This window comes from Cannabis sativa, chromosome 3 (assembly GCF_029168945.1).
Source record: "Cannabis sativa cultivar Pink pepper isolate KNU-18-1 chromosome 3, ASM2916894v1, whole genome shotgun sequence".
NCBI lineage: Eukaryota > Viridiplantae > Streptophyta > Magnoliopsida > Rosales > Cannabaceae > Cannabis > Cannabis sativa.
Genome location: NC_083603.1, coordinates 2,753,776 through 2,766,442, shown reverse-complemented (window position 1 = coordinate 2,766,442; position 12,667 = coordinate 2,753,776). Strand labels below are relative to the sequence as shown.

At 25.6% G+C, this 12,667-nt stretch overlaps 2 protein-coding genes across 2 annotated transcripts in view; one reads left to right on the top strand and one right to left on the bottom strand.

Annotated features, from left to right (window-relative positions):
- The window catches only part of LOC115711193 (early nodule-specific protein 2), a 62,387-nt gene that overhangs the window by 47,365 nt on the left and 2,355 nt on the right, over positions 1-12,667 (top strand). Inside the window, exons 2-3 of the mRNA XM_061112928.1 lie at positions 11,449-11,590; positions 11,723-11,800. Of these exons, the coding sequence (XP_060968911.1) occupies positions 11,498-11,590; positions 11,723-11,800 (171 nt within the window). The 5' untranslated portion in view covers positions 11,449-11,497. The remainder of the gene's footprint in view (positions 1-11,448; positions 11,591-11,722; positions 11,801-12,667) is intronic.
- LOC115708730 (NAC domain-containing protein 92) lies at positions 3,626-6,386 on the bottom strand. The gene is made up of 3 exons (XM_030636733.2): positions 6,145-6,386; positions 5,141-5,412; positions 3,626-4,411 (listed from the first exon to the last, which is right to left on the bottom strand). Exons 1-3 carry the CDS (start codon positions 6,311-6,313, stop codon positions 3,830-3,832), a joined length of 1,023 nt encoding a protein of 340 aa, XP_030492593.2. The 5' UTR covers positions 6,314-6,386; the 3' UTR covers positions 3,626-3,829.

Genomic DNA, 12,667 nt, shown 5'->3' with positions numbered 1-12,667 from the left:
AAAATCTTTGAACTATTATGTAGACTGTAATATAATAAAAATTATTTTTTAATTTCTGATAACAAAATTTGATATAAAATATGAGAAAATATTAACAAGATTTAGATGTAGATTTAGTGGTGTGGTGGGTTAAGTAAGTAATGTATTCTTTGCCCCTTGATGAAATAAAGAGGCTTTTAAAAAGTAAGTTAATCTCCTTTTTCAAAACAAAAAATAAAAGTAAGTTTATGATAATATATATTTATATATATATAATTAAATGGTATTTCTTTATAGAAAATATTCTTATTAATTTGTCTTTAACTTTGCCACTAAGATTTCTGCAGCCTTTGTTGTCTGGTTCTTAATATATTCAGTGACACGCACTATATATTATTTATAGAATAATAAATTAATTTAAAATATATAATTAATAAATTATTATAAAGTATATATGGATTATATATATAATACATAATTATGTGGTACATGTTTTGGTTTAAATATAACTATAAAATAAAAACTATACACATACTTTCTTTTACTTATTTAGATTATTATTATTAGGAAATATATATTTGAGCTTAAGAATACAAATGTTTAACAAGTCTTAATCCATAACTTATTAGTAGCATTTTGATTTAGTACTGCAATCGGTTCTTCTTATTTTTACACTACATATTAAAATTTTAATTTTATTTTTATTTTTTATTGTGGGACAGAATTTTTTTTCAAAAATATTATGTAGTGTAATAAGTTTTCACTATTGTTCTACGATTATTTTTTAGTTGTTCTACAGTTATTTTAATTGTTCTATTTTGTTGTTTTACAGTAATTTTTTAAAAGATAATATTTTTGTAAAAAAATTCGTGTGACAGTAAAATTATAATTTTTTACCGAAAATTTAATATTTTTGTAAAGACTCCAAAATATATGTATTTATAGGCAAAAAGTCATAAAAAAAAAGGGAAACTTACAAAAATACTAGAATTTTGGGTAACTTTTACAAAAATACTGTCACACGGAAATATTTTCAAAAATACTGTGTTTTTGTAAAACACCAGTAAAACACAAAGCAGAACAACTCAAAACAACCGTAGAACAACTAAAAAATACTAGTAGAACACCAGTGAAAACTTAACACAGTATACTGCAGTATGAAACTTATAAAAAAACACAGTAAAAAAGTAAAAAAATACCGCTTATTTTTGTAAAAAAAATGGCAAAAGTTAGTATACCATGTAAATTTCCCTAAAAAAAGGGGCCTGATTAATTGGGCTTAAATGGTAATTAAATGTGATTAGACTTTCTAATGAGACAATTACAATTAATTAAAGAATAATTACATTAAATTAAAAATTTTATATTTTAACGTTTAATTTTTTATTTTTTATTTTTATATTTTTATGACTTTCTATAATAACAACAAGAAAACTATATAAAAGTAACAAAAAATAACATCAAATAAATAAATAATAATAATAACATACAAATAACAAAAAATATTCAACATAAATTAACAAGAGTACACTATAAAAATATTACATTTTTTGTTAATAAGATTATAAAAATTATAAAATTATTTGAATTTTCATGCAATTGTATTTTTATAAATTTTTTATTATTTTTATGTATTTGTAAAATAATCTCATTAATTAAAGGTGGTATAACATGTAATTTTGACCCAATGGACCAGCCTACTAGGAATAGTAGGCAAGCTAATGTGACTTGTCTTGGGAAGAGAAGTTACAGGTGTAGGTAGGGGTGTTTATCAAACTGCTTACACTGTATTATATTGCACAAAAAATTATAGTTTGAAATCTTTTGCAGTGCGGTTGCAGTATGTATTTTTTCCAAGCCGCATAGTGCAATGCAATTTGCGATTTTAAATTTAATAATTACGGTTCAAATCGCACCGTATTTTTACAGTATAGTTTTTACAATTTTAAGATCTCGCAGTGCGGTTACGTTTTGAGAAATTACAAAAGCGATTTGGTTTAAAAAAATGTCACAACCCATGTACCACCTGCATCGCAAACACCTCTAAGTTACCATTTTTGTGTATGGGCTAAAAAAGTAGTTGTTAGAGTAATGGGTGTGCGTATCCTTCCATTTTGAAAGGAAATTTACATGGTATACTAACTTTTGTTATTTTTTTACAAAAATACTGCCAGGCGGTATTTTTTACTTTTTTTACTGTGTTTTAATAAGTTTCATACTGCGGTATACTATGTTAAGTTTTCACTGGTGTTCTACTGGTGTTTTACTGGTGTTCTACTGTTGTTTTGAGTTGTTATGTTTTGTGTTTTACTGGTGTTTTATAAAAACACAGTATTTTTAAAAAGATATCCGTGTGACAATATTTTTGTAAAAATTAACTCAAATTCCAATATTTTTGTAAGTTTCCTTTTAAAAAACGTGTTTTTTCCACCCTTCTTATTCCGATCAATTTTGTTTTGGGCTCAAATTCAATAGCTCTGCCCATTCTATATGGCCAAATAAAAGGGGTATATTAAAAAATACCTCTTTTATTTATCAATTAACTAAATCTACCTCTAATTTTATATTTTATTGAAACATACCTCTTATTATATGTATTATACCCAAAATATCCTGATATAAGGGAGTCACATAGAGAGTATAATGAGGTGACATGGGTAAAATTGGTAAAGTGTTTAAAAAAAGAGGTAAAAATAATAGGCTTTAAAAAGAAGGTAAAAATAGAAAAGGACAATATAAAAAGGGTATAGAGTCTATTTTCCTCCAAATAAAATTCTAAAGTAACTAATTGTTAATTTTGTTACCATTAAATATACAAATCTATTGAAAAATCTAAAATAATTACTACAATTTGAAGCCATTTGGATTTTAAAGGCCTAGGCCCAATGTTTGTTTGCCTTAGCCCGAAATCCAAAAACCCAAGAACTTTTTGATTAATTATGTCTTTATTTTGTGTCAACTAAGTATGGATCGACGTTAATCTCATTGGGAAATTTACAAAAATACTGGAATTTGGGTTATATAACTTTTACAAAAATACTGTCACACGGAATTTTTTTCAAATGTTTTTATAAAACACCAGTAAAACACAAAGCAGAACAACTCAAAATAACAGTAGAACATTAGTAAAACACCAGTAGAACACCAGTGAAAACTTAACACAGTATACTGCAGTATGAAACTTATAAAAAACACAGTAAAAAAGTAAAAAATACCGCCTGACAGTATTTTTGTAAAAAAATAGCAAAAGTTAGTATACCATGTAAATTTCCCATCTCATTTAGGTTCAATTAGTTCAAATATAAATGGTATTTTTAAAAGTTATTAAAAAAATATGTTTATTTTTTACATTAAAGGTACTTTTTTATTTGGGCTCCTAAAATGAGTGGGCCTTAGATACGGACCTAGCCTGCCTATGCCTAAAGCCGACCCTGAATTTAGTTTTAGTCACAATAAATTTAGTGATAACAAATTGTAATTTTTAAAATTAATACATTTAGTCACATGTAATAACATAAGAATGATAATCGATTTGTATTTAACCATAAATTATAAATTTTATTGTGACTAGTTAAAAAGATTTTTGATAGTGATATAAATATCTATATATAATGTGAATTAATAACATGCACATACAACATGGATCAAAACATAAAATAGGGATTCTCCCTTAATTTATTTGAAATACATATCTAATGAACATCAACTACAACAATTGATTAATACAAGAGAAAATCATGAAAATAAAATACAACTTAAAAAAAAGGCCCCATTAATTGTCATGGGTCTTCCCTTTTTCACAGATAAATATTACAATTAAAAAAAATTATAATAAGAGTTAGGGTTTTTTTTAGAGTTGATCAAAAGAGTCCAAGCTGAATGGTTGCTCCTGTAGTTGAGAAGAAGTAGTAGTACTTAAATCTATAACATTATTATTATTATTATTACTATAAACAATATTATTATTATTATTATAAACAATATTATTATTATTATTGTTATTAATATTATTCCTAAGTTGTAATGCCTTGAGAATGAAAGAGTTCATTGATGAAGAGAGATTATTAATATTAGGGTTATTAAGCAAGTTAGAATAATTCCATGATGATGAAGAATTAAGAGATGGTATTATAAGAGGATTAATATTATTATTTATGTTGTTTAAATTCATCATCATATTATTATTGTTGATGATGAAATCTTGTTGTTGTTGTTGATGATGATCAAAATTATTATTAGGGATGATCATGCGATGATGATGATGATCGATATTAATATTGTCTCCAAACTCATTGATATTATTGTTGTAATTTAGTATCGAGTTTGTATCATCACATGGTGACTCAATCGATAGCTCGTGTGATGATTGTGTTTGTTGTGGTTTTTTGACACCATTGCTCTTTTGGAAAACCCTACATACCACCCACTCTTCCTGCAAAATATTATAATAAATAATAATATATAAATAAATATTAAGATTATATATAATTAGTATTAATTATCAATAATTGATTATAAAAGCTGGCACAGCTAGTTCTACGTGTGCATGATCTTAATTATTATCAAATCCATGCATGCAAAAACACCATATATATAATTACACTCATCAATAAATATATAATAAAATAAAGACAAGGGTACAAACTAAAAAAAAATTATCTTTAGTGATAACAATTTAGTCACAATATAAAGTTTTTGTAACTAATTAAATGTAACTTATAGTTACAATAAAAAATTACGTAATATTTAGGTATACTTACTAAGTTAGTTTTTAATCACAACAAATTGTATTTTTTTGTCACAATATAGAAATAATAATTTATAATTAGTTACTTTTTTTTTACTTTTAATCACAAATTTTACTGTGATTAAAAGTAATTTTTTTTTTGAAATAACACTAATTAGAATTTGCATATACATTTATAGATCGATCGATATATGTAATATTGGTTGCATAATTGCATGTATAAATTTTATATATATAGAAATGTTAAATAGTACTCTCTAATAATATAAAAAAAATTAATAATATTAGTTACTATATAATTTTTGTGATGTTAGTTACCTTAAATTGCTTAATTTATCGCATAATAATATATAATAATTAAAACTAAATCTTGGTTTAACAATTATCAACTAACTGAGAAAATTTACTACTTACCTTTGAGTGGTTGAAAGGATGGTTGTTTTGAAGGCGGTATTCATGCATAACCCAATTACTTTTTTCGCCCCTCGGAGCTCTACCCTTGTAGAAAACTAGGGTTTTCTTCATTCCGACAAGTACACCGGTTCCTGACCTAAGGATTTCCTTATCTTTCCCGGTAGTTTTCCAATACCCAGCTTCCGTGGCCCTGTTCGTTCGAAGCCCCGTTGGGTATTTTCGGTCTTTCAAGCTAAAAAAATACCATTCTTTTTCTCCCATTGACGCCTTTTCTGAAAACACGAACACATGCATGCAAAAAAAATAAATAAATATTTTCTTAATTAAATTGATCAATTAATTATTATTAATAATATCTCTAAGATATAATTATATATGCAAGATTAATTAATTTACACACATATATAAATTAAAAAAATATTTATATATTTTGAATCATTTTATGAACAAATAAGGAAAAGTAATATATATAATATACTACTGTACAGTGTCTTATCTTTTACGTGCAATATATGATTTCCAATAATTAATTTTCTAATTAAAGTCCACTGTTTTCTCTTTCTGTAAATAAAAAAAGTCCACTAAAACCAGAATTATAGATCATCAAAATTAATTCTCATAATATAAAAATATACACATATACATATTACATATCTTTTTTTGTATGACATATATATATATATAAAGATTTGATCATCACAAATTAGAATATATATATATCATATATATATATATAATCTTATGTATAGATCTTCATGAACTTCCCTTAATAATATTGTTTATAATTAATTAATAAATTTGATCAATACCACTATAGACTTATTTTAATTTCTCGATATATATATATTATCCCAAACTATATCTATAAATTCTTCTTATATTATCCCACTTAATTAATTACACCTATTCTACCGTTTTCTGACAGTTGAAAAATCCCAATTTAAATAATTAAATATAGCCCTAATTAAACACATATATTTATTTATATGTATAGAGATGCATACCTGGAAGATCCCATGGCTCAGATTTGTTGAGATCAACAACAGCAACAGGTTTACAAGTAAAAGAAGAATCAGAAACTTTTGAAGCTAAATAATAACTTATTAATTCTTCATCTGTTGGATGAAATCTAAACCCTGGTGGGAGTTCTTCCATATTCATCATCATCATCATATATATTCTTATTCACACAATATATAGTAATAATAATACTACTTATAAATAATGTTCTTAAATGGGGTGAAACAAGCAGCACCTATATTAATGGCACCTATATAAGCTCTATTATTATTATTATTATTATTATTATTATTATTTTCAGTATTCAACTTCAAGCTCTTTCTAGCTATAATATTATTAAATTAATTAATTAATTAATTTATCTCACGTGGTAATTAATTACTACTATATATACTCCTATTATTATTATTATTATTATTAGAAGAAGAAGAAGAATGTTACGTACCATTCACTTTTTATTATAATTTCTTCTTTAATTTGTATCTGAAAATATATATGTTAGAATATTTTTATTTAATTTTTTATAATGATGTTTGTTATAGTTATAATATTATTCTTGTAAATTTTTTAATAGTTTACAATGTTGAAAAATTAATTTGAAGTATTTTATACACACTATAAAATATTAAAAAATTTATTTTTGAAATGGTAAATTATTCAGAATTAATTTTAAAAAATTTACTATTAGAACTATAATGAATATTACTATGAAAAAAATTAAAAAAATAATATTACGGTATATAATTTTGAACATGAAAATTAACTCATAAAATGTTGTAATTCGTAGTCCTCTTTTTTAGGGTTTTTTTTTTTTTATTTTTACACTTCAAAATAAGTTTTTTTTGTATTTTTACGAAATTCTACATAGAAATTCCTATTGCAACTAGCTAACTTAAATTGCAATAAAAAAATCGTATAAAAACCTTTATTGCAACTAGCCTTGCAACTACTTTAAAAATTCAAACCGTAAATTTAAAAAAAAAAAAAGTTAAAAAAATAATATATATAATTCCCCTTATTTTTTTTTTATTATTATTATTTTAAATTATTTTTTTCTTTTATTATTACAGCTAACACTTTGACAAAGATGGATCATGGAAATTGGAAAGTACAAAACTATTATTTTTGTTACATTTATGTAAACAAATTTACCAAATTGCCACCATTCTATATAGTATTGTTGCTTATTTAAAAAGGGGTATTTTGGAAATTTTGATATGAAAAACACAAATCTCGTACCTGATATTGACTTATTATATGTATATTATATATAATTAAAATTCAAAGTAGATATGAAAAATATGTATGGATTTTATTATTTATAATATTTTGAGATTTTATATATATTTTGGTTAATTTCTTCTTAGACATAATATTATATATTTATATGTATCCAACCACTTTCACCGATTTCTACCAACCAATAAAAAAATCATCTCATATATTTTCACGTTACAAAAATTTAGTCCAATTAAAACATTTTTTATATATCATCTCAATTAACACAACAATCACTATCAACTTAATTAATTATATAATAACACTTGTTGGCGGCTATATATAAATATATGGTTATTAATTAATAATCAGTCTCTTAATTCTCTACACTGTGTATATTTATATGTATATATATATTATAATAATTTAATTATTATAAATAATAGTTTAGTTTCAACCTATATGGTGATTTTTGACAATGATTGATTTTTTTGTAAGAAAAAATTAATAAATTATTTTTGAAAAAACTCACAAAACCTAGCTACTCTATCAATATGCATTTTTACATAGAATTAATAACACTGATTATGCTTTATTCAATAATAATAAATAATATTGATTTTGCTCTTTTTTTAATATATACTTGATTTTTTATTGTTTATGATCTATATATTAATTAAGGCTAAACATATTGCATATGACCAGCTAATAATATATAATTTTTTTTTTTTTGAGTCAAAGAGAAAAAATTTTTATTTAAACACTTTCAGCCATTACAATAGACTTAAAACCAGCAGAAACATTATGCTGATTAAAAACACGATCTGACGAAAAACAAGACTCTCTAGCAAGACAATGAGCAGCCTTATTTGCAGATCGTTTAACAAACTTTAAAGAAACATTATTCAAAGACGAAAGTAGAACTCGACAATCCCCAACAAGTAATCCAAACTGAGAGGGCATTAAGATTGAGCTTTGAATAGCTTGTACTACCACCAGAGCGTCAGTTTCAATTACAACATTGGTCCAATGTTTCCTTTCTATCCAACTCAAGGCCTCCTTGATACCAATTATTTCTGCAATCTCAGGCTTTACTACCCCAAACCGAGAATCAGAGATAGCTTCAAGGAGCAGTCCATTCGAATCACGAGCCACACATAGCCAATCGAATTATATTGTTTCAATTTTAATTAATATATATAAGTATGTGCTTAGTTCATATAATGATTTCCCAATCAATTAATTAGTTGATAACTATATTTTGGCAAATTTACACACTAAACAGTAGCTAATTAATACTAATTAATTACTAAAAAATAATTAATTATTTGTATATATATCATTGCAAATTCATCTAGAAGGTTGAAAATTAGTCCATCTATATATCAAGAATATATATTTATTAATTTATTAAGAGTTTGACACTGTCAAGATTAATTTTTTGTGAGAGAATGAGATCATCATGTACTTCTTTTTTTTTCTAACAATTTTTCTTTTCAAAAAATATTTAATTATAAAAATGTGTTGAGAGAAATTACTAATAGGATTAGAAGTGGTTAAAATGGTTACCAACTCACAAGACCATATCTTTGGTTTTTGGTCATTTTTCATTATTTCACTTTTGTGTTTCCTTCATTCTTCATCTCTCCTTTGTCTCTTGGAACCTTCTCATCTTAATCTCTAAATTCAATCCTAACAATAATTAATATATTCTTTTATAAATAATTGTATAATAATAGGAAATAATCAAGTTCCACTACAAAAAATCTTACTTTTAGTCATAAACATTACAATTTGTTGTGACTAAATATGTTTTTAGTTACAATATTTGCTGTGACTAAAATTAAATTAGTGACAACTCTTATCTAAATATTATATTTTAGTCACAAATAACTTTTTGTTGTGATTAAAAATCACATTTAGTCACAAAAAAATTATGTTGTGACCAAAATATCATCACTAAAGATAATGTTTTTTTTTGTAGTGCTCGTTTCACGCTAATTGGGGCATTGGGCAAAAAAATATAATTGGACAATTTTTAGTCATCGAAGAGTACTTTCCAACATTCACTCTCGAGCGGGGAGCGAGTTCAAGACCAAGCAAACCTTATCTGTCCACATAAACGTCGATGACTCGATGCAGTCGAGAAGAGATTTGAATTTCACCCTTTCCCCCACAACTCATCTCTCTGCCTTTTTTGTATGTATAGTAGTAATAAAATTTAATCATAACATATAGTATTTTAAAAATATAATTAGGTTTTTTTTTTAACAAAATATCAAATGGAGTATCTTACAAAATAAATTAGGGATTTTTTTTAAGAAAATAGTTATATTTTTTTCAATAAATAATAGTAAAAATATAAAATATAATATTTTTAAAAACTAAATTTGGAACCTTTTTTTTTAAAAGAACATAAAAAGAAACAACATGAAACAACATAAAAAATAACCGTAGGTATTTTTGTAAAAAAGAAAAAAATTAAATTGGTCAAAAATTTCAAAAGAAAAAAAGTGTAGATCCATATTTTTGTAATCTTAATTAGATTTTTGATCATAAAAATATATAGATAAAAGTGCAGATGAGGTTATAGTGGACTTAAAAAGCCCACAATAAGACCGTTAGATGAGGCCTTAAAAGTTATTTTAGGGATTATTTCACAAAAACATAAAAACAACAACAACAAAAAAATTACAACAATACAGTTTTACGGAATTTTAAATATTTTTATGATTTTTTTGATTTTATTTACAGAAAATACGGTCTTTTTATGTTGTAATCTTGTTAATTTGCTGTTGATTTTTTGTAATCTGTATGTTATTTTGATATTACTTTTATGTAGTTTTCTCGTTAATTTTATGTTATTTTCGTGTTATTTTTTGGAAAACCGTTAAAATATATAAAAAAAATATTCTTTGAACGTAAAAATGTAAATATTTTACAAAAAATGGTGCCTTATGTTAAAATTCGAATACCCAAAATGCTCATTCTTTTTTTTATTCTCTCGCTCGAACACGATCTATTTATTAAAGGAATAATTACACCACATACTAAAATTTTTTACTTTTTTACTTTTATACTGTGGGACAGAATTTTTTTCAAAAATACTGTGTAAGTTTCATACTGTGTACTGTGTTAAGTTTTTACTGTTGTTTTACGGTTATTTTTTTAGTTGTTTTACTGTTGTTTTTAATTTTTCTGTTTTGTTGTTTTACGGTTGTTTTATAAAAAAACAGTATTTTTGTAAAAAATTCCGTGTATCAATAAAATTGTAAATTTTGACCCAAAACCCAGTATTTTTGTAAAAATCCCTTATTAAATGTATTAAATGGGTCAACCCAAAAATAACTCGAATCCATTTAAGGTGAACTCAAATCTACTAACTTTTATGTAAATTTCCAGCAGGGTGGCTCTTAAAATTTAGTAAACTATAAAAAAAATTAGGCTCTTATTTAGATAAAAAAAACATAATATATTTCAAGATTAATAAAATATATAATTAAAAAAAAAATAGAAATTTTCGGGCCTCGAAACTAGTGGATTGTAGACACAGGCCTAATCTACTTATTTTAGAGCCGAATCTTATTTGAGGAAATTATACTCTATACCTTTTTTATATTATCCTCTTTTATTTTTACCCTCTTTTTTAAAGTCTATTATTTTTACCTCTTTTTTTAAATATTATACCAATTTTGCCCCAATCACTTCGATATACTCTCTATGTGACTCTCTTATATCAGGGTATTTTAGGTACAATACATATAAAAAGTTTCAAATAAATATAAAATTAAAGGTAAATTTGATTAATTGATCAATAAAATAGGTATTTTTCAACTTACCCCATCTTATTTCGAGTCGTGTTATCATCCTATTTTGCTGCCCCTTCAATATGGATAAAATTGAAAAAATTACATTATATACCCTAAATACGAAAGTTCGAATTTCGAGTCGTGTTATCGTCCGTTTAGTATTGGTGGGCTTTAAAAAGCCCATAATAAGGCCCATTAGAGGAGGCCCTTATCGGTCGCAGAATCTCTGGTTCGTATTCGAACGAATAACCACAAAAAAAGCTCTCTTTCGGATTCTCTTCTCTCTCGCCGGTGAGTGGCGACATTGACAATGGCGGGAAGGCAAATCTCAGGCGATGGCTTACCATCCAATCTTGCTGGAATGACCAAATCACAGCTCTATGACATCATGTCTCAGATGAAGGTTTTCTCTTTTTTCTTTTTCTTCATTTTCTCATTTTCCAAACACTGATTCGCTCGCTACTACTAAACCTAGCGTAATGAAAGTTTTTATTTTTGTTCTCTTGGATTGAATGTTTTTGTTCTCTTTATGTAGACATTGATTGAGCAGAACCAGCAACAAGCTAGACAAATCCTTATTCAGAACCCGCTTCTTACCAAAGCTCTTTTTCAGGTTTCCAATCAGTGAAATTTTCTGTTTTTTTTGAGTTTCTTGGGTAAAAGAATTGAACTTTGGTGAAATTTGATGGGTTTTTTTTTTGTTTAATTGAGAAGTTTGTTGCAATTAGGGTTTGTTTTTATGGGGATTGAATTTTGATGTTCCTTTTTTTTTTTTAATGGTTTTGTAAGTCTTTTAATCTGTTGTTATGTCATGTTATGGAAATTAGGGCTTGTGGTTATGAAATTCAACTGTGTTTCGATGAATTAGCTGACAGATTCTTTACTGGGGCCTATAAGTTAAGTTGAATGTATAATTCGTTGGTGGTTTCATATGAGAATATTGTGAGAAACTTTGAGAAAAATGATTCTGATAATGAGTTACAATCATATAGGGAATGATTTAGTCTTCAATTTACGAGAATTATGATTGTTTTTGTGCCCAATGGCGAACAATTTCGGATTGTCAAACTGTTCTGTGCTTTACTTTGTTGCTCTGTGATAGTGTTACTGTTTGGTTGGTTTGGAAGGGATTATTATAATTTGTTGTGCTTTTCCTTGTTTAAATGACAGTGGTGATTGGAAATTTTGGCACTCGGTCGATATCTCTTTAGGGAAAACTTGTGAATTTTTTAGAGCACAGTTGCATCTACTACTGGTTCAAGTTATCATCTCATAAAATATGTTTAAAAATAAGAGAGAAGTGTAGAGCCTTTTATACCGTATACATCAATCCAGTGTGTTGTAGTCGTCATCGATCTTTGCCACTTTTAGTTAGTTACAATTGGAAAAACACAATGTAATTCTATTGTCTAGTTAAGACTGTTATTTTTCCATACAGAGTATCTCCCGTCAGAGTTTGTTTATGCAACTCGTGGCATCA